Here is a 23434-nt window from a genome sequence, read left to right as displayed (position 1 = left end):
ATGTTATGTAAGAGACGTGTCAAAGGAGGGCATGGTCAGGTAGGTGTCGGCTGGTCAGCCCCAGATGGTTAGCGGGGGGCTATTGAACCCAGGAAAAAGTCAAAGCACAGAGGGAATATTCATATCTACGTCCAGAATTCAGATTTCTTGTACAGGTCTTGTTTGTATTATTGTGTGTGTGTGTGTGTGTGTGTGTGTGTGTGTGTTCCTTTGCAAGATTCCTCTCCCAGTGGTCCAGCTACCTTTCCTAGTCATATTTTTTACTGGTAAATACATCATTCCCAGTTAGGTCCTCAGAATGAAGGGACTGTGGGATAGTCCCCTGCACTGGGGTGGTGCTGTAGGGTTTGAATGCACGGTGAGTCACACACAGCCCTCTGGGTCACCAGACTGGAGGTGGCAGCGCGAAGGGGGGTGGGTTATGAAGGGGAGAAGGAGCCTGGAAAAACAAAACCCCTAATAAGGTCTGCCTTACCCCAATGAACCCCTAATAAATCTGTCCCTGGACTCTCTCTTCCCCCTGAAAACCCCCAGTCAAATGAATTTGGGGTGCCCGAAGCCCCCCCGGAGGGTGGGAAATGGGAGTTCAAATTAGGACAGAAACACACGCACCTTTTGCCTACAGTGTAATCTCTCCAGGGAAGGGATGAGAGAACAGATGGGCGCAGGTTGCAGTCCCATTCACAGGGTACCGCTGACGCCTGAGTGCTTGGGAGCAACTCGGACTGTCCCGGAAAGTGTGCTGTGTTGCTGTCTGGCTTTCTTCCGTCCTATTTGGTTGCTGTTGCCGTTAGTTCTTTTGCTGAGTGCGGTAATGTTAGTAACCTGGACGGTCCACGGCCACTTCGATGTCCCGGGACAAGGCGGGATGTTGCTTTCTTAGCCCAGAGTCCCTTGAACAGAGTTAGGAGAAAAAAAAAAAAAAACAGTATCCACGGCTTCCTTGCTCTATCCAGCGTTGGGCAAAAGGATGCTGAGGGCTGTGCGTCCTTGGAACCAACTTGCCCACCTCTCAGAGCGCTCCCGCCAGCCGGAGTAGTGCCCAGCCTGGAATCGGGTTGTCCTAGGCTCCTCCTGGCATCAGAGGCTTTGGGAGTGGCTGGGGGTTGGGGGAGAGAGGCACTCGAGACCCCAGTCTTCCTCACTTCCTCACTCCGGGTAAGCCACTGTGCCCACCAGCAGCCCCCCGTATGAAGGGCGCTTTTCCTCTAATCCAGCCTGCGCTTTCAGCTCTGCACAGCTGCCCCAGTCTGAACGCTCTGCCCGCACTTTCCGGACCCCCACTGCCTCTCTCCTTACCCCAGCTCCTTCCCCGGCTTCCTCTCAGGACCCCAGTGCCTAGCCCACCGTCTCCCCACCCACCTCCATCTCACTTTCACCACCTCGCCCACTAGGGACCCTCTCTCCGCAGGCTCCCAGGTGGTGCTGTCCCCTGAGCAGTGGCTGAAGGAGCTGGGGTGGCACGGTCTCCAGGGGTGGGTTCTTTTGGAAACTCGCCCCTGCGGAATTGGCATCCTCTGGGGGAGGGGGACAAGGCTCCCCAAATGCTACCTCCGTCCCCCAGCCCAGACTGTTGCCCCCTCCTCAAGGTCTAACTCGGGTCCCTCTCAGGCTCTTCGTGTTTACGCCGCCTTTCACTCCGGGGGGCTCGTGGGGTGAGCCCCCCGCCGGGAGCGGCGGCGGGCCCAGCCCCACTCGCGGACCAGGGGGGCAGGGGGCTGTTGCGGAGGCGCTTGGAGCTCTCCTGCTCCCCCTCCCTTTCCGGGGACAGGAGCGGGCTGACGGGGGCGGGAGGGTTCGGGGACAGGGGGGGCTGGCGCTCATCAATTCCGCTGCCACCTCCTCTGCTTCCACGGGGGGGTGGAGGGGGACGTGGAGGCGGGCCGGGTAGGGCGGGGGAGCGGGCAGGAGAAGACTTAAGTAGGCAGAAGTTTGCGTCCAGCTCACTGCTGGAAGGGAAGGCGCCGGGAAGGTGAGCCTCCTGGACTTTGGGGAGGTTGGAATCAAGCACGGGGATAAGGCAGTTTGCCTCTTAGCCTATAATACAAGCTGGGGTTAGGGGTAAACTCTCACTTAAAGCAGAATTAAAGTGTCGGGAAATCAGGAGAGGGACGAGACAGAGAGCGCTCCGGACTAACGCGTAGTTTTCTCTCCACTAGGACGGCCAGCCCCCCAGGCTCTGGGTGGGCTGCGCCGCGCCGCTCTCGGACCTTCCTGGGTCGGAGAGGTGCTCACGCACCGTCCGCACCGCACCCAGCGGCGGCCGGCCGTCTCCAGCTCAGGAGATGCCCGCTGGAGCCTGAGTTCCTGAGCCTCTGGAGCCACCACCTGCGAACGCCCTTGGCTTCTACCCAGCCACCATGGAGAGCAACTCAGAGAAAATAATCCAGGTAAGGAGGGTCTTGGAATGAGAGGGATTTATTCCAAGCTCTAGGATGTTCCGGGGTATGGTGGAGATGCATTAGGTACCTTGGGTTTTGATTACAAAACTGCAGTTTGATTGCGATGTTTGAGGGTCTGATTAGGGTCGGCTTAGTCTCAGTCGCCTCTCCTTACCCTTGATTAAAGCAAAACTAGTTGTCCTGGGAAGGTGCTGAAACTCAGGGTGTCATGTTGAAGAGTCCTCTGATTGTGTGTGAGTTTTACTCTGCTGTTAATATCAATTTCCCTTAAAAGTTTCATTCTTCAGCTTCCTGAGTCTGAAAAATTACCCAATGAGGGGCTGAATGCTGTGGATTTTTTCTAAGAGATGTTTATTAACTAACAAACAGATGATACTGGCGTCTACATGCTGTGTCTTGGTTGTTCTCGATATTGGTAATGAGCCCAGTGGTCAATGGAGTTACTTGTTAAGTCATGTTTTACAGAGAATTATTTTCAACAATCATTTATGCATAGCAGCCATTCTTCACACCTATTAGGAAAAATATGTTGTGTGCATAGTTTCCAAAAGGGTACTCTTTCTTTCATGATGCTCTTTCCAAGGCCGGGTGAAAGACTTCAAGAAAAGCTCTAACATATTAGTTCTATCTTCCCGAAACATTCATTTTCCTTGTGGTCCAAGGAAATCCAGTCAAAGTCAAAAATTAACTATCCAGTTAGCTTTTTAACCCATTATTCAGGCTATATTTTGCAGAACTAAGAAAATTTCCGTCTGAAAGCTTTAACCTAATATTACATAGTACTTGCAAACTAGAAGGCAGGGTTCCATCGCCGATCTTCAGGAGACCCTGACTGCCGTAGTTAACCTGAACCAAATCATCTATTCGAGGTTATTTGTTGCATTATTGGGTGATGGAAAGTGAAATGTTCAAAATAAACCAAAGTGTGGCCACGTAGTTTCTGAAGCTAATCTTTAGAAAGCAGAGTGTCTAAGTTTGAGTGTATCTTAAATGGTAATAGAAAAACAAATGGTCCATATATTTGGGCAACCTTCACTTACCATTAGAGACAATGGTAGGAATGGTTTTAGTGTTGTGGGATTTTAGTGGTTTTAGTGTTGTAGGAATGGCTTTAGTGTTGTGGGATTTATAAAGTATCATTTGTAATAGCATGTTGGTAGCCTAGTCTGTGTCCAGTTGGAACCCAGCTTTAAAAGGTCAGAACTGCTGGTTTTCTATGCTGGCATTATGAGAGGGTCTAAGGTGATTAGCTTTGCAAAACAGCTTTGCAGTTGAAGTCAGTATTCTCAGTGGGCACTCATTTCTACTCAGTATTTTAACATAAGTCAAAACATCCACTGGTCGGGGTTTGCTTTGGTTCCATGCCTCTAATCTACAGTTAATTTCAGAAACTATAGCCACAAGAATAATAGTCAATCCTTGTAAAGTACTCTAAGGTTATTTATTGACCATACCGACATACCCAATATGGTAAACATGAAATCCTTATTATAAGTTATTCATAAGAACATATAAATAATCTTAGAGTTGTTTTGTTTCATGATGCTCGAAGTCAAAGAAAACTCTATTCTTAGTGAACTTCTCAGATTCTTTCAATGTTGACATGAATGAAAATATTATCTACTGCTGGTTTTTATTAGAGTAAAAATGAAATGGAAATAAGAGACTGGTGATGTGTTCAATGATAACCTAAACCAGTGTTCTCAACTCAGGCTGCAAATTAGAATCAATGGGAGAACTTGCAAAAAAAAAAAGGATGCCCAGACCCTATCTCAAACCAATTAAATCAGATTATCTGATGAGGGGGTTTACATTGTGATGGGTTCTTTAACGTGATTGTAATCTGCAGCCATGGTTGGGAACCACTGACCGAGGCGGTTCCCGTCGGGTTTGGTAGAGTCGGGTTATGTCGGAGAGTCTTGGAACATAAATGCCATATGTTCTATTGTGGGTCTAATTTTATTTTTAATATTTATAACCTAATATCCCAAATAGAAGAAATATATATTTTTTCCACTGTTGATTGTAGATGTTTAAACCATAATGGTTTCTGATAAAAAAAAATATTCTTTTTTTTTCTAAAAAACAATCTATTGAGTCTGAAGCTTATCTGACTGTCCAGAAAATGGTTTAATAAATTAATTCTAGTTTTAAGAGCTACGGGAAACAATGTTTTACCAAATACAGAATTTGATCTCATTTTTGCTAAGATCTATATGATGTGTAATATGCAAATATGTACCCTTTTGAAGGCAGAAAAGAAGAAAATAGTACCGTGTTTCTCGGCACACCAAATAGCATAACCCGGGTGCCGACTATAGTCTAGTATTTTCACATAAATTATTTTCTTTAAAGCTTACAATAGCCTTGTGAGGTACCAGCTTTTCTTTTGATTTTACCTATAAGGAAATTAACTCATTAGGTTAATGAACTTGTCCAAAGCCACAAACTGAGTAAATCTAATATGTGTTTGAACCCTGGTCTTCTTCTAAGTTCAATGCTGTTATAAAATATAGTTAATACATATATTTATATATGTACATCTATTTAATTTAAAGACAGCATTTTTCACAAAGCAGTATTAAGAACACAGATTCTGACAGGGCTCTCCTTGAGTTTCATGCCTGACTCTACCATCTTCTAGAAGAATCTGTATGGTTTGCGGCAAATTATATAACCTTTGCGTATCTTAATTCTCTTCATGAAATCAGGTTTTTCTAATGAGAATTAAATGAATTAATGTTGTGAATCACTTTGAGTAGGTGCTTGGTTCATAGTAGGTTCTATGTAAGTGCTATATTTTTTAAATGTCATTTATTCAAAAAATATTTGTGATTATTTATGATATGCCAAGCATTCCATTAAGCCTGAAGGTACCTCGACAAATAAGGACCTGTCCTCAAGGTCAATAGAGAATGACCAATACATAAGTAATATTCCACTCAGGTATGAGATTTTACTCAACTTTAATTATAATTAAAAGCATTATTTTATGTGACCACTTTGTGCTTTTCAATATTGATATGACCTTATAGAGGTCTATATAATAAGTATTACAAAACAAATTACAAATGAGTATTACAAACCAAGTGACAATATTTTGTGTTGTCACCATGGTATTAACTTGTTATTAATTCTATCAAAACACAGAAAATAATATTAATTTATGTTTCTGGCTTCACTTTGTGAATGTAGAAAACTAGTAATATGGAAAGGTGTTAAGTTTTCATATGTTTATTTTAGCAATGAAGAATTGAGAGGGGAAGAATTGATAGAAAATGTCATCAGAATCTATTTCTCAATATTTGCAAGTGCAGTTTTCTTTTTTTTTTTTTTTTAAGTACAGTTTTCTTGAATTGTTTTTCCAAAAAGGGTGTTGTCTGTATGGAATGCAGTTTAGTGCTTTTTTTTCCTTAAAAGAAAAAAAATTTTTATGGTCAGAAGCGTGGATCAAGGAGTGCAGTTAAAGGTGTCTAATACCCAGCCAACCAGCCGGCTCTGCAAGACCATTTCTCATGGAAGCTGACTGTGCTTCTCCCACTGTGCCTTCGGCTCCATGCCCTTGACCTGCACTGCAGGATACCCCAGGGTTTCTCTGGGTACCTGAAGTATAAGATTATGTCTCTGTTCAAATGAAAAACCTCTCTTTATTAAAAGTAGCGTATGAATTGGTATTCTCTGTAGAGGAATAATACAAATACTCTAAACCCAGGAGCTATTTCTCAAAGAAATAAAGTATCTGCCTCCATGAAATATTTTCTGCTTTTGTGATCAGTATTTAACCATTCTATTTCATTAAAATTTCTGTTTGCAAATGTGTATCTTGCTTCTGTCTTATCCACTCTCAAGGCTACTCCAGATTTTTCTCATGGAGGCTGCATTTTTCTTCTGCGTAGTTTCACTGCCACCCCTCTCATTTAAGCTTTATTACCTTTAACAAAATACTTAAATGTCCCCCTAATATTCAGCCACGTTTAGTCTCTCTGTAACACATTCAGTGTTACACACACGGTCAGACTTGTTTTCTACGCTCCCATTTTGTCACCCTGGATTCGTAATTATTCAGTGCTTGCCCTGGGAGCCTAAGACTTAGAACCACTCCAGCCTAGCATGGAAGAGCTTTCATGATGTCATCTCATTTTATCTTTCCCATCTAAGCCAAGTAGAAAACCTCAACAGCTTCTTAATTCCAGTTCCAAAGCCATAGTGATGGCACAAAAATTGAATCCAGTCTCTCCTTCATTTCCAGCCCTTATGAAAATTTTCAGCGGGCATTTTGAATTGATATTTTATTGCTTCAGAATTGGGGTATGGGTGGGAGGGGGCCCCTTTACATTAATGGTTTATTTGCAGAGCTGCTTTACTCTAGTTTTAGTTTTTTTCCTGAAACCCCATCCCCAATTCTTGCCTTTTATTTGTCTGGTAGTTCAGAATTTGTCATTTCAAATATCACCTTCCCCTGTCCTTCAGAACATATTCAACATTCCCCAGTAACACGTCTAACAAATTACCATTCTCATAGCTTTGTCCACATTTAAAAACTCAATAAATGTTTACTAAATGCCCATTGCCGTCCTAGTCCGGGCATATTGTGACAAATTACACTTCCTGGCTTCACGGGGGACTGGAAGAGTCAGACAACGCAACAGACAATCACGGACCCGTGGGGTAAGTACTCTAACAGAGAAACGCCAGTGAGCGCTGCCCAGGGAGGAACAACCCCGAGCTGGACACCGTGGAAGCATTCCGAGGGAGGTGACCCTAAATGGGGACATGATTCAGCATTTAAGTGACAAAACAATGAGCCAGATAAGCAGGGGAATAGATGAGCTGTGTTATAGGCAGGACACCAGACAGTAAAAAACCCCAAAGGCTTGAGCCAACATGGTGATTTGCGAGAAGCCACAGGTATCCAGAGGCACCCAGAAAGTATCCTGCGATGCAGGACACGGAGTCGAAGGCTCGGGGTCAGGGGAGAAACACCTACAGCTCCAACAAGATCTAGTCTTGCCGAGCCAACTTGATATTAGAGCAGTACGGAATCTGCCACCCTCTTAATTTGTATCGATTCTAATACTCTTCCTATCTTTCAGCCAGACTGATGTGCCAAAATGGCAGATCTGATTATTTAAAAGTCCGCTTTTAGCTCTTTCAAGGATCCCCATTGTCCTCATGACGAAATGCAAACCCGTTAGCACAGCGGCATGGAAGCTTCTTGTGACCCTGCCGAACTTGCCAGGACTAATCAAAATACCTTCTGCAGTAACAGAGAGGAGAAACAATTAGAGTCACCTAGGTGGAGATAGAAAAGAAAAAGGAAAAAACAAACAAAACAAAAACAGGAGCTTACAGGGGTCTGCAAGGGTAGTTGATGAATGATAGAAATGTGAACTAGGAAAAGTGAGGGAAAGGAACCATTGTGTGATCAATTTCAAGTTTCTTTCAGATTATAGGAGATTATAGAGATTACAGGAGAGATGGATGTCCTTCACATAGGACAAGTAATATTTTGGGAAAGGCAGATAAAGAATTTAATTAGAAATGTAATGCATTTGGCTTATCCACGTGGCAATGTCCAATAGAAGTGGATATAGAAATGTGTTTCAAGAGATAATTCTGTACTAAAGGTACAGGTTTGGGAGACAATCATATAGCTATTTCAGCTGATGGTGTAGGAATGGAGGATATAGCCTATAGAGAAGTTAAAAAAAAAGAGTCAAAAATGAAGGGACAAAAGCAAGCACAAAAGTAAGAACATCTATTTGAGAAAGCCTATTTTTTAAGGGTCAGTGGAAAATGAGCCTGCAATAGAGATGAAAGGTTAGATGAAAGGAAGAAACACAAGAAAATGTCGTATTAGGGAAGCCAGAGAGGATGAAGTGGGCAGGCACCTAGACTCAATGTTGCGAGTGAGTCAAATGGGATAAGAATTGAGAGATTGCAACTGGATTTAATTAAGAACGAGAAGTGAGGAAAAGCAAGCATTGAGTGTACACGACAATTTCAGTCAGTTTGATATATACTCCTTACTCTCTCTCCCCTTTTTGAACTCTTACAATTCCCTATAGTTTAACTTAAATATTGCTTCTTTTTTAAGTCTTTCCAGTGGTCAATTCCCCTGCTCTCAAGCAAGATATAATATCACACCCTGTGACATCTCTTTCCTTGGGGCTTCCAGGGGTAGCATGCATGCACACCTGTGTGTGTGCCTCTGTGTATATAAAGTATTCTTCCCTTTTGTCATTCATTCACTGACATAAACTCTTAATCTCTTTGATATAACAGTGTAGTGGGGGAAAATATGAGTTTTATAACTCCCCTCCCTGCAAATATTGCAGTCTAGAAATATCCCCTTTCAGCACACAAATGTCTCCCAGAATATGTGTGTACTTAGAAGCTGCACAGGTGAATTATACAAGTGAAAGATGCCAATTTTGGATCACAAAGTATACCATTTTATATTTGTTTAATGGCATTTTATTCTCCGTTTTCTGGAATATCTTGGTTTTTTTTAAATTTCCCTACTACATTAAAAAGGACATTCACATATTTATCCCATATCCAGCACACACAAGAAACCATCTCTTCTCTTCGTGAAATGGGTTAAATTTACCTAAACATGGCCATGCTTTTGTTTTTCCCCCTGTAATTATTTTTGTTACATTGAGGCTTAAGTTTTTCCAGTTTTATGGTATCAGCTCAATATTGCTACAGATTTTAGCCCCTTCTCTCTCAAATCAATAACCCATTCACATCTCAAAGCTTCTTACACCCACACTCTTATTTCCGGATTGAGTTGGTGTTGATTGGAAGAGCCAACTCTGTTCTCTTCATTGAGCATTTAAAACAGAACTTACCTATTCAGAGCGTAGCATTTTGTTTAGGCATGCAGAAGCATTTCCCACCGGCCTCTTTATACTTTATTAATCACAAAGTGGATTCTTCTACTTCTCCCATGCTTCTTGCACTAGGCGGAAGCTACTTAAGTAGTATTTATTTTCTGTACAAAAGGAAAAAAATAGAACTGACCTCTCTCATGTTACCAATATGGACTGGCATCCTGGGAGCAATTAATTCTCAACTGTTTGAATAACTGATCATCAGCAAGTTAGTACCTTTAACACGTTAGGAATATAAATAAAATAATTACGAAGCAGCTATAATTCATTGAAGTCCTACTGTGCTAGAGAGAGTGATGTGCCATCACTTCTCATGACAGCCCTATGGAAGATTATCGATCCCAGTCCATAGGTGAGGAAGCAGAGACACAGACAGCCAATGAGGCTCACCATGCTTCTCGGGAAGCGGCAGAGCTGGAACTCAAGCCTGCTTGCCTAATGCCAAAAGGTTGGTTTATTTCACAACTGCAGTCAAATGAAATTTTGATGACAACTTAGACATCTTTTATTAGAATTGTATATATGAATTGTCTTAAATGATCGGAGCCTTTAATAACCAATGGAATGGGGAGCGCCTCTCCATGGACATTTAAGTCAGTCTCTCTGGAGGTGTCAAGCTCAGTTTTCACACCCACTAGGGTTTTAGGAACTAAGCCTCTCACAGTAACCAACGCCCAGGAATTTGGACGCATTCGCCTGCGTTCCTAAGCCTCCCCTGGTTCACGCCATATGCCAAGTGGGCATTCTAGGTAGCTATGTATGTACGTAGGAATTTCCTGCACAGCAGTGAAATGTGACATTAGTTCTTCTAGGACTTTAGGCTTTTATGTCTGACCCAGCCTACTTCTATGAACTAAGCAAATTAATTTGTTGTAAACAAATAGGAATTTGGTGTCAGCTGACTATGAAAACTGTATTTATCCCTTTCTGGAGCCCAAAAGTAATAGCACTTACCCCAGGACTAGACTAGGAAAAAATTATCACTTTGATGATAATTTTTAAAGGAAAATTCTGCCATTTTTTAGAAATTTCCTCTCTGGTGGGGTTTTCATGAAGTCAACTTGGGCAACAAGGGAAAAAAGGATAGGTGACGTGCATTGCTGCCAAATTTAAATTTCAAATGGACTCAACTCATACATTAATTAACCCAAACTTCAGCATAATTATTTGTTGCTAACCTTAAGTCTGACAGACAGAATTCTTACAAGCAGGAGAGTGTAGAAAATGTCAGTGTTTATGGACATTGAGGTGGGATCTGTTTAGCCCAAGATTCAGAGAAGTTCCGGCACAGAGAGCACAATAATGCAGATTGCTTTAACACCTCATTCCCTGGACCCACCACAGGGCTAAAAGGTCAGGACAATATTAGAACACTTTTTCATCCCTAACGTCATATAGACTGCAACGACGGCATTAAGGCAAAAGCAAAAATCCCAGCAAAGTGGTGAGTGATCACTGTTGCTCGAGGGCCAATTCAGGAACAACGAGACTTTACAGGCTTGCTTCTTTTCCCCATTCAAAAACAAGAATGATTTTATTGCCTCCAATGAGGAAAACGTATATTCTTGCAAATTAGGTATATCATTTTAGTGAATAGAAGGTCAATGAGAAACTTGGCCTTTCTTCTTAGCTGCTGAAGTGTTAATAATTGGGGCAGATTTGAGTAGTGGCAACTTGGAGTCAGCATATATCAACGCTGGAAGTCGTCTCTCTGAGCTGCATTTTAATTTGTGAAAAGGCACTCCTAGTATTTGAAGTGATGCCATACGTTTTCTCGGTAGCTAATATTTTATCCACATTTTTGATGTGGAGTTGAACGCTTTCACTAAAGAGCAGACTGAGGCAGAGATGGCGTAGTTCTCCACCAGTAGATGACGGTGCTGCCCTGTAAGCTCCAGCCTTCTGACTCCAAGTCCAGTGCTCTCCCTGAAGAGTCTGCAAAGGGGCAGGGAGTCATGAACATTTGCAGGCAAATATTTGCATGAATGTACTTAGAGATGACCACATGGAGCATTAAACACATGAATAAGAGTGGCCCTGGGCTACATTCCATAAGAGGCGCAGCCTGTCTCTGGAGCCCCCTCCCTTCCCTTACTTTCCCAAAGCCCTACTGCTCACGGTGTTCCCCTTTATTCCAGAAACCTGTTCTCCTAAGAAAAAGCCCCACTGCTTGTCTTTCCACAGTCTCCCCCTCAACTCCCTTTTGCACCAACCCCCAAATCAATTGCTTTTCTTTTACCCTATTCCTACAAACCCTGCCATCTGCAGATTATCTAGTAGTGGCATAAATCCTGCTGTCTTCAAGAAAAAAACAATCACGTTATCAATGATTCAGGAGGTAATTCTTGAACCTGGCATTCACTGACATGTGTTATTTGACCAATCAGTTTGGATCTTTAGTATCAAATTTGAAGCTTGATGCTACCCTGGAGCATATTAAAAGCTTCGAAGTCCTATTTGCCCTGTATCCTCCGCGGGCAGTGTAACCAACCAGGGTCATCCCTGCCAGGGCCGCTCCCCTGGCTCCTGGCTGGCCTGCTCACTGGGCCTTGCACCCCTCCCCTACATAGTCTCTGCTCACACCTGAAGTAAACTCCTAGCACGTAGATCAGAGCAGGTATCCCCCCATGCATCATCATTAAGGGCTTCCCACCACACCCGTGCCCTTGCTGCCCCACTCTTTGTCGTGGCCTCTAGTGCTCTGTCACCTGGATGTCCCAGCCTCACTGCTCCCAATCCATTTACCTGGACCTCTCAGTCCACCGCACTCAGCTCGATCCATTCACCAGAGCACAACACGTCTTTTTCCTCCTCACACCCTCCACAGGAGCTCTTCCCTCCGTCCGCGATGCTCTTTCACTCACGTTCACGTCTCTAGCTGCTTCCCTTACTTCAAACCTTAGCTTAAATGTCACTCCCTCAAAGAGGCCCACCACAGTCAATCACGCTTTCTAAAGTATGTGTTGCCCTGTTCATATCTCTCTCTCAGCTCCGTGATTATGTCCTAATAGTTAGAACAGTTCATAATCATTTTATTCTCTGTTCTTGTCTCTTTTCTATCACCTTCATTAGAATATAAAGCCCATCGGGTCTGTCCTGTTGATTCTTTTTATTTCCAGCACTCGATTAATATCTATTTAACAAATGAAGGTATATATTCATTTAATCTTGTCCTCACAGCATTTCTCAATTTACACAGCCACAAGACCCTTTTGTGATACACCAGTTCTTAATACCCTGCTGAAAATCTTTGGGAAATCTGCGTTTTCAGAAAGTTAAGATAATAACAGGAACTTTAAGTACTGATGCAAGGGTGGCTTGGGGCAGGTGGGCCTTTTTGATCATTTTCAAGTTTCCTCTTAGATACAGCTGTTCACAGTGGGATCAACCGTATGATGTCATATTCATGAGTCTAAATGGGTCTGGTACTTGCTGAGACAGAACCATATTCAGGCTTGTAAGAGCTAATTTTAGTCTGTATCGCTTTGGAGGATATGTGTTTTCTTAAAAAATCTAATCATTTTTATAAATATTCATAATTATATCTTCTGTTCACAGCCTTGGTTGAATCTGTAATTTTTACCAACCAAGATGATCACCTACCTGCTTTGCTGCCTGTATATAAAGACAGGCAATTCTAAGTAAAATGCTGAAGAACTTTCCATGAGTTCTTTGGTTCAAATAGGATTTTTCACTAAGTATTTCAAGTTGCAATATGCAAACCTAGCTGAAAAAAAGGCATTCTGTCACAATAACCAACTTGTACATGGTAGGTTCTTAGGAATTAAGTTTTGGTGTTGTAACTGACAGGAACAAAGTCCAATGTGAAACTTTGACCAAAATCTGATTCACGACAAAGTGTGTAATTTTTCATTTTCAGGGAAAGTATGTATTAAAAATTTTCAAGGAAGCTTGGTTATAAAATAGATTTATTGAAATATTTCAATAATGATAATAACATCTAATAATTACATAGCACTTACTATGAGCCAGTAATGTTCTAAGCCTTTTATAGATATTAATATATTTAATGTTCATAGCAACACTCTCAGGTAGGTACAATTATTATCCCCTTTGCACAATAAGGAAACGAAAGCAAGTAGAGGTAAGTTACTTATGGAAGAACACACATCCAACCCAGGACAGAATTGGAAAATGAAGGAGGTCTGGCTTCAGAGAGTAAGTAAATCCTAAAAGAAAAATGTGTTTATTGTACATTTATGTTAAAAGCTTTACAGTCAAAGTGTTGTTATCATGATGTAAAATGTCAGCACGACATTATAAACAACTATACTTCAATAAAATAAATCTAATAAATAAATAATGGAAAATGTCTTTCACTTTAAAATTTTTTTCAACAGGGGATCCATGGATTTCTCTCTTTTTAGAAAATTAAAGAAATGGAAGTGGTTTTCCTTATTTGTTCTAAATCTTAATCTCTCCAGCGGTCATAGGATGCACCTGACGTGATAGTATTCCACTGTGGTTTATAAGAAGGGGAAACTATGCTTTGCCAAGTTGACATCTCATTCATAAAAAGCAGAGTCAAATGCGAAAACTTTGTTCTAAGGTGCAATTTCTACTTAAAAACAAAAGCAAAATTTTGTCTTAGCAAAATATAGTTTTAAATAGCATTTCAAAACTATGTCTTGATTACTTATGTGAAAATTAGTCAGAAACCCATGATAGATAGGGTTTTAATGATGTGGAGGGGAAAAAAAATGCTCTAAAAATGGCGAGTACAAATACATTGAATTTTAATCAGTCTAAAAATGGTCAAGTTTCCTATTCACTCCCTTGAAGATGATAAACTTTCCAAGATCTATTTTGGAGCATGGCAACACTTTTCCATGTGTTGTGAATGGTCTTACTTCCCTGTGAGATGACCACTTTGGCACTCTGTGTACTTGCTTGCAGGGGGTGGGGAATCTGTTCAGATAGTCAAAGGAAAATCTGTGTGTATTTCCATGTTCAAGCTGCTCAGCCTTTTGCAAGTGATTTTTATTTACCATCTCTGATATGTTTTTAGTTTATTTACCATATCTGCAGTTATTTTCCTTTCTAATATCAATTTTAGCTCTTTTGTTTACTATTTTTTAATTTTTCACATATGCTATTATGTGATATGTTTCAGTCTAAAGCTTTTTTTCCCCTCCACTGTTAAGGCTCATTTTAAGAATAATGAAAGAAAGAATGGAAAACATATGTTTATGGGGTATTTCACAGAATATTGATCTAGAACCTAACTGCTTCACATTAGCCTATCCAATTTCACTGTGAATCAGGTCATTTTTCCAGCAGTAGGTTATCATTTTAGAGGCAAGGGAAACGAATGTACTCTAAAAGAAGAAGGTTTAATCCTCTAAAGTAGTATGAAGTGTAATCACATTCATGGAGGGGGGGAAATGTATATACAGCACAAGGAGAAGCAGTTTTATTTTATTTCAATCTAGTTGGAAAAGAAAATCTACTCTTAATATTTATTGTGCTAATTTGATGTGATACTACATTCTAAGTACTCAAGAAAAATAAAAGGACTCAGGATTATCTTTGCCCTTTATCAATCTCAAGATATTACAGAGAAATATTTATATTACCCTCAGTTAACACAAAATATCCTCTGAGGACAGAAAGAAAAAAAAAAAAAGAAATCACTCGGTCTTTAACACAGAAACTTGTCTTGAATACTTTTGAAGATGGATCAGTGTCTGTAGCAGAACAGAGCACTTACCATCCTATTCTGTTTAGGGAACCTTCAGAGAGGTAAATTAGCCTAATCAATTCAGCAGAAGTCCGAAGTTTCATAGACATTGCCTTGTAGAATTTATTTAATCCCAGCCTAAGTTCTTCTCTGCCAGAAAGCCAAAGAACAGTCTGGCTTACAGACTGAAGAAGAGCAGACTGACTCTGATGATAACAGATTGGAGCTGGAAAGGTGAGATGGAACCTTTCTTTGTTGATTTAACAATTTTTCCCCAGCCCCCTTCCAGTCTGTACCACCTCTTAGCATAACAAGGACAATACTTTTAAGTCCTTCTTCATAGTTATTTAAATGCCCAGCTAAATGATTCAAAATAAAACCCAAAGTTTTAATAACACCAGGTTTTGACAATAAAAGTTGTCTCTCACCATCCATTTGTCATGTGTCCCTGTTCCCAAAGTTCATTGAGTCTTAACACCTAGTTATGCTCCTTTAAGTTAGTCCATGACCTGCCTGTGTATTTGATGAATTTGCAAAAGAATGTAACACCTTTCTCTCATGCTCCCTCTTCTCAGTCACTTATCAATCTTCTAAAACTACCTTTTCCCCACTCCTTAGTATGCATCTTCTTATAGATAATTAGAGAAGATCTTAGCGGTCCTAATCCAACCCCTTCATCATACAGATGAAGAAATAAAGGAAATATGACACCTCCGGTATCACATAGATGTTTCACTTTATCCGCTTAGTCAGATGTTTTGGGGGAACAGTAAAAAACAGCTGTTCTAGTTCCATACCATGGTGCATTGAACAATTTTTAGATTTGGAGGTATGTATTAGAAAGAAAATAGGACATTCTCTATCAAGGAGAATTCTCCATCAGATCATAGCCGTATAAGCTGAATTTATCCTTCCTTTTGATCTCATCACTGTCCAGAATCTACAACTGCCAGATACCACCCCACAATAAAGAAAAGAAAGGGTCGAGATCCAGACATAACCCCTGTAATAACTAGCAGGTAGAAATGTGGGAAGCTAGATGGCACCTTGGGGGACCCCCTGAGTTGTCCATGCTGATGGACATGAAAACAGACTTAGGCAGAAGAGAAAACAATCTTATCTGGTCTTACCATTATTCATTGTTTCCAAGCTGGAAAAAAAATTTTTTTTGCGTCTCTTGTCTTTTTTCTTTCCTCTTCACAATACTTTTAAGCTGAGCTCCGAAATAGGTATTGCTGAGTTTTTAAGTGATAATCACGAATGTGTTTTGCTTTTAGGATTTTTCAGTGTGCTTGTTTAAATAACATTCAAAACTTTCCCAAGGCAGTTTGCTGATGGAATTGCTTTCAGGTGCATTCAGGACCTTAAGGGAATAATAGATGGGACAGGTGAGTTTTTAGATAGATGATGGAGGATTGGCTGGGACAGAGTTTCAAGTACAACACCATAGAGGGGCTTGGAGATGTCAAGGACCACTTGCCAACTGTGCATGCACTAGGGAAATGTGGAAGGGAAATGCCACAAAAAATAGTAAGGACTACCATGTATTGGGCTTTTGATAAATGCCATTCTATGCACCAACACACCCACTCCAGTGTTCTTGCCTGGAGAATCCCAGGGATGGTGGGGCCTGGTGGGCTGCCATCTATGGGGTTGCACAGAGTTGGACACGACTGAAGCGACTTAGCAGCAGCAGCAGCATGCACCAACACGGATTGTCTCATTTAGGCTCCACAACAATCCTGCAAGCTAGCTATTTTTATTTCCATTTTACAGATAGGTAAGCTGAAAATCAAAGAAGCTAAATAAATGAATAATAATAAAAGAAATAAAGATAATTATAATTATTAATAATATGTTAACAACGGATTAATTTTAAAACTAACATTTTGGAGGGCTTACTATGTTCTTAAGTGAATTATCCCATTTAATACTCATAATAATCAAGGCATTATTATTATATTCTTTTTACTTCCTGGGAATAATGAGCCTTAGGGACATAAGGAAAGATGATGTAACTGGAAGCAGAGGCAAGATTTAAATGCAAACAGTCAAACTGCAGAGCCCATGGTAGAGCCGCACACCATCCTGTGCTATGAAAAGCAGAACATGCTTTCTCACCCAGGTCTGTCTGCTGCTCAGTCATGATTTTTTCACAGTCCCACATGGTCTTTAAAATAGGAGTTCTCAACTTTCATCTGATGACCCATGTGGATCCATGATGAGGTTTCACTGTCTGGCAGCAAAATTAAAAAGCTCAAAGAGCATGTCAAGAGTTTGTCCTACCAACAAGTGTGTTCAATTTAAAGGATTGAGCTTTGTTCAGAGATATATTCATTCCTTTCTGGAGCAAAAAAAAAAAAAAAATCCATTCTTTTTAATCTAATGATGATAACAGTTGATGACAGGTTTTTAAAAAGACTCTTTATTTAAAAATTATGAATTCATCAACCCTATGTCCCCTACCTCACACTGGAGACAATGGGAGAGGAATTGTACTTATTAATAAATTTGAAATCAAGGCTTTTCTGAAAAAGAATGCTGCTAGGAATGAAGAGTGGTACAGAAAGCAAACTCTGTAAAATTTCCCAAGATTAACCCTTATGCTAGTAAGTACCACTTTATAGTTTTTTAAAAATTTTCAAGGAAACAGGTTATACTTGAAAGAAAATGGTATCAGTGAATACACGTATCTTTACAATATAGCCCTCTTCATATTCAAAACACCTAAGCCTGGGTTGAGTGAAGCACACAGCATCTAGGAAGTAAATTCACATTCAGTATCTCATTTGATCCCCACTCATGGGAGAAGGCAATGGCACCTCACTCCAGTACTCTTGCCTGGAAAATCCCATGGACAGAGGAGCCTGGTAGGCTGCAGTCCATGGGGTCGCAAAGAGTCAGACACGACTGAGTGACTTCACTTTCACTTTTCACTATCACCCATTGGAGAAGGAAATGGCAACCCACTCCAGTGTTCTTGCCTGGAGAATCCCAGGGACGGGGGAGCATGGTGGGCTGCCATTTCTGGGGTTGCACAGAGTCGGACATGACTGAAACGACTTAGCAGCAGCAGCAATACTGTATGATGCAGTACATGCTTTAAAGGATACAGCAGAATGTACTGCATATTAACATTTTTTGGCCTCGCTTAGCTAACTCCGCTTCCTTTAATGAAGGAATTATTTCTATCTTAAAGAATTATTTACAGATTTACTATAAAGTAGGAAAAGTGTCAAGAATGACACAAGATAAACAGCAGTCAGTAACTGCTATCTATTTTATAATTATTTTGATCCTCATTTTATAGAAAAGAAAACTTTAACTCAGGTTAAAATGTGCGCTAAGAGTCCATTTAGTTTAGTAACGAAGTTGGGGCTTGAGCCTAGTTCTATTCACAGCCCAAAGCATTTTTTGGTTACCTCTCACCCACAATTTTATGTGAACCCCAAACCTTCTTTCTGCTATCCCACACCACAATCCCACTAATGGTAAAACCCTGAGAAATCCCATTGATTTAAATGTGCCTCTGTTATTCTGTGGATGTATGTTTTAGACTATGGTGTCCATATGGGCACAGTATATAAGTTTATCAGAAGGAAAATCAGATGAAATGAAAATGGTTGATTGCATATATCCATCCAATAAAAACATTAAAACAAAGACAAGTGAGAATGGAAATTGTAAAGATCACCAGATGATAATATCTTGCAGGGCATAAAGGAGGGAGTCACTGAAGGTCATCAGTTTCACGGGAAGATAAAATTTGAAAGTGGATCCATGACTTTTATGTCTATAAAGAAAAAAGACCTCATTGTGTGATTAGTCCAGAACTAGCAGATCTGTTTTTCTAAATTACAAATACTGAGCATCAGTGTGTTGTTTATGTCTATTTAAATTACCTGAAGAGCAACTTCATCTCCCTAGAAGACAGTGTGGCTTTGATTGCCAATGGAAGACTCGAAAAAGTAGACATTTCAATGATTCCTCACAAAGAAGCTTTGTTTCCATCATAATGCTAAAGAATAAGAAGTTTCTGTCTTTTTAAGAAAAAGGAGAAGTATGACATGTTTCAGTCCTCAAAGCACGTGAATGAGGAAGGAAAACCAATTCCTTTTCTTTCAGAGGGGTTTTCTCTTAATATAGCAGGCTCTAATTTAGAGTTCCATCTCTTGTTTTGAGCTCATTAGTGATCTGGATCTTAAATAGCTGCTTCTAATATATTCAGGGACAAGTGCATAGGAATACACAATGTGTTGTGAGAATAAATATCTTGAACTTAAAAAATTGTAACAAATATTAAGTTTCATATCTTCCTGTGATGTGGGGTATAGTTGTGCAGCAGAGAGCTTGTCCCATGGTCTGTCAGCCACCAGACAGGGAAGATAAGAAGGCTGGACCTCCAAAGGAAAGTTGTTCAAGAGACAGGGACCCAGCAAGAGAATGAGAGAGAGAAAGATAACATTTGGGAATCTCAATTATCAAATGCACTGATTATGAAAAGGGCTTGAAAATATTTGTATTCAAAGGCCAACATATTTTTTAAAGATTAACTTTGCTCCATGAAAAGTAAAGAGTACAAATATTCAAAATGTTTTTTTCAAGTACCAGGTCTTTCTCCAGAAACTCTTCACTACACCTAAAGGTGAGAAGGTGGGGGGTGCTCACAGCATTTAGCTTTGGGCCTTAAAATTTATTTCAGGTAATAAAAACACTTTAGGCTAAATAATCAAGCTGACCACTAATGGTGAAAGTCCCAGGAAGTAGCTATTTTTCTTCCTGAAACAAATGGCAGAATAATGTCCTTTTAAATAGTACAAATAATTAAACAGTTGTCAAACCTTGGTATACAAAGAAAGATCCTACCAATACAACAGTTTTGGAAACTATGACTGCTGGCATGATAATTATATGAAAGACAGAAATTGCTTTCTTTCTTTCTAAAAATTGGATATAGGGCAGTAGTTATAAGGGTGTTTTTATTTTTGTTTTATGTTTTCTATATTTATTTGTTTTAACAATAAAAAAAGTTTTAAGAAAAAGAAAAAATATGGATGTAAAAGAGACTTAGATTTAAATTTGTTTTTTCAAACCACATATATTAAGTGCTCACCCTGGACTAAGCATTGTTTTTGACAGCTGAAATACAGTAATAAAAGAGACAAGGCCATGCTTCCCAGGAAGTATTCTAATGCAGAAGATGGGTGGTAAACAAGTAAATATAACCAAAAGAATAAAAGGAGTCAAGGTCTTGCCTTATCAAAGGTCAAAACATGTCATGAAATGGAAATATATAATATACCATGATATAGACACAGAAAAGCATAAATAGATGAATGGAACTAGATAAAGAGGCCAGACATACCTCGAAATTTAACATACGATAACACTGGCATTTCAAATCAGTGGTGAAATGATAAGAAATTCAAAATGCATGTCTGCATTGTACCATACTCATAAATACTGATGTATTGCAGGTCTAAGTGTAAAATTTAAAACTGTAAAGGTACTAGAAGGAATAAAATGTATTTGTTACTACTTAGGTATTAGAATTCTGAGCTTAATACAAAACACCCAAAAGGTTAGGAAATAAAAAGTCCAATTAAAAAAAAATAAGATTATAAATCATGGAAGATGAACCACATGGCCAAAGTTATTATATAAGGCATTTAGCCACACTAACAATCAAGGAAAAAGAGGTGATTTTAGTACTATTTGTCAAAATTGGGGAAGGCAATGGCACCCCACTCCATTGTCAAAATTACAAATGCTCACCTGCTGTGGCCTAGCATTTCTGTTTATCATCTACCCTAGAGAAGTGAGGGTCTTTCTGTATACATCCTTCAATACCTCTGTAATGTTCCTTGCAGTATCATTTGTAATTCTTCAAAGATGGATACTCCCTAAACGCCAATGCCATATGTGTATTATGCAATACAATACGGTCATTTGAAAAGAATGAAGTAGATATTTGTGCCTGCATGCGTGCTAAGTTACTTCAGTTGTGTCTGACTCTCTGTGACCCCATGGACTGTAGCCCACCAGACTTGTCTGTCCATGGGATTCTCAGGCAAGAATACTGGAGTGGCTGCCATAGCCGCCTCCAGGAAAGTGAAAGTCGCTCAGTCGTGTCAAACTCTTTGCAACCCCAGGGACTCTACAGTCCATGGAATTCTCTAGGCCAGAATACTGAAGTGGGGAGCCTTTCGCCTCTCCAGGGGCACTTCCCAACCCAGGGATCAAACCTGCATCTCTTTGTCTCCTGCATTGGTAGGTGGGTTCTTTACCACTAGCACCACCTGGAAAGCCCTCGATCTATATGTACTGCCATGGAAAAATATTTGTATACTAAGATAAGAAAGGTTCAGGGCATAGATTTTGATAGATTTTCTTGTAGAATTGTGTGTTCTACACATATCTATATGCACATAAAAATATCTAGAATGGTAAACCTCAAATCGTTCATGGTTTCCACTTCTGAACAGTTATATTGGAGAAGTGGGATGAGTATGAAGGATAACTTTAACTTATGTAATATAAAATAAAGTAGAAAAATGTTTCCTTCAATTTAGATTTAGTGATTAAAAATATGTATTTTGCTAAAGGTAATAAGAGAAAAAGCAGTGGAAATTTTTTAAAACAAATTTTAATTAAAAATTAGAGAACATATTGAAGATGCCCCATGTCAAACAGCATATACCATATTCTTCTTGAATACGATCTTTGAAGGAAAATGCCCATGTTCATTTTTGAATTGTTTGCAGGATATAGTATTTAAGTCAAGCCATGCATGGTGAAATATCTGTTCCAAGCGCTTGACTATCCAATTTACTGAATTCAGTATTACAGATTAATTTTATTCTTTTTTTATATTGGAAAATATTTATTTTTAATTGAACACTGAGCACATTTTCTTTTCCTGAGTATTGCTTTGTCCACTAATATTGAGTGCCTCCACACAAAAGTTTAAGTTCAGCATGAACTCCCCACCACCTTTTTTTTTTTGGTTGGTTTAGATTCTCTTATATACTTACTAGATGTTAACAAAATCTGTATTAGTACCAGTTGCAGTTGTAGTGGTACATTTTACCCTGAAGTTTTATTACAAGAAAATATGTATTTTATCAGAATCTTGACTTTATTATGTGTCATCTTCATATAGTTCTGAAAAACTACATGCTCATTATTCAAGTTTTTAATAATCTGCACCTCTTCTCCACTGAGATTCTAATGAGTCCATATATAATGCCAGAACAGGAGAACAATCATAAAATATGTTGGTATAGTTACTGAAGAAATTATATTTTAAAAACGACAGTAACTAAACTGTTTGCTATCAGCAACAATTAATTTTCTGTCAGTGTATTTTGTAATTATGAAAGTCCAAATGCTCTTCCATATAATCTATAAACAGAGAAGATAAATTAGCAAGCACCTCGATTGAACATCGATTTATAGAATATCTAATGATCATTTTTAACTAGTTTCACTTAGAGTCTTATTGTAGCTTAGTTATCCATTCTTGTTTTTCTGTCAGTAAAGAGAATTTGCTGGTTCTCTTGGGGGGAAGACTATTTTACTCAATATTTTCCTATGCTTTTTAAAAATTTTATTTATTTTAATTGGAGGCTAATTACTTTACAATATTGTAGTGGTTTTTGCCATGCATTCACATGAATCAGCCATGGGTGTACATGTGTTCCCCATCCTGAACCCCCCTTCACACCTCCCTCCCCACCCCATCCCTCAGGTTTGTCCCAGAGCACCGGCTTTGAGTGCCCTGTCTCATGCATCAAACCTGGACTGGCGACCTATTTCATATATGATAATATACATGTTTAAATACTATTCTCTCAAATCATCCTACCCTCTCCTTCTCCCACAGAGTCCAAAAGTCTGTTCTTTATGTCTGTGTCTCTTTTGCTGTCTCACATATAGGGTCGTCATTACTGTCTTCCTAAATTCCATATATATATGTTAATATACTATATTGGTGTTTTTCTTTCTGACTTACTTCACTCTGTATAATAGGCTCCAGTTTCAGCCACCTCATTAGAACTGACTCAAATGCATTCTTTTTAATAGCTGAGTAATATTCTATTGTATATAAGTACCACAGCTTTCTTATCCATTCATCTGCTGATGGACATCTTGGTTGCTTCCATGTCCTGGCTATTCTTTTCATAGTTGGTGAGAAGGACCTCAGTGGATAGGGGATATTTTAATTAGATTTTAAATTAAGCAGAAATATTCTTTCATAAATGTGATAAATCTTCTGTGTCCACCAATCAAAAGATATGATTTCAGATTAGATTTCGCTTGATGTTTCTCTTTTAAGACTACAATGAGCTCAGTGCTGTGCCTGACCTCTCCCACTTTGATTTAGTCATTAACCTGCATCAAGAAGCTGTTTAGCAAGTTTTGAATTCAGT

At 39.6% G+C, this 23434-nt stretch overlaps 1 protein-coding gene and 1 non-coding gene across 3 annotated transcripts in view; one reads left to right on the top strand and one right to left on the bottom strand.

The window, feature by feature from the left end:
• Positions 1 to 1945: 1945 nt before the first annotated feature.
• Positions 1946 to 23434, top strand: part of CALCR (calcitonin receptor) — a 111286-nt gene continuing 89797 nt past the window's right edge. The window contains 2 exon segments of one of the 2 annotated variants that reach the window (NM_001076269.2): positions 1946 to 1972; positions 2160 to 2390. In NM_001076269.2, coding sequence (NP_001069737.2) covers positions 2361 to 2390 — 30 coding nt within the window. In that variant the 5' untranslated portion in view covers positions 1946 to 1972; positions 2160 to 2360. 2 annotated transcript variants of the gene reach the window in all.
• On the bottom strand, positions 11152 to 11227 carry MIR378-2 (microRNA mir-378-2). The gene has a single exon (NR_036345.1). It is a non-coding gene; the product is annotated as a microRNA mir-378-2 (primary transcript).

The sequence above is a fragment of the Bos taurus genome, chromosome 4 (genome assembly GCF_002263795.3).
Source record: "Bos taurus isolate L1 Dominette 01449 registration number 42190680 breed Hereford chromosome 4, ARS-UCD2.0, whole genome shotgun sequence".
Taxonomy (NCBI): Eukaryota; Metazoa; Chordata; class Mammalia; order Artiodactyla; family Bovidae; genus Bos; species Bos taurus.
Note: the sequence above shows the minus strand (reverse complement) of the source record. Positions and strands in the feature narration are given on the sequence as shown.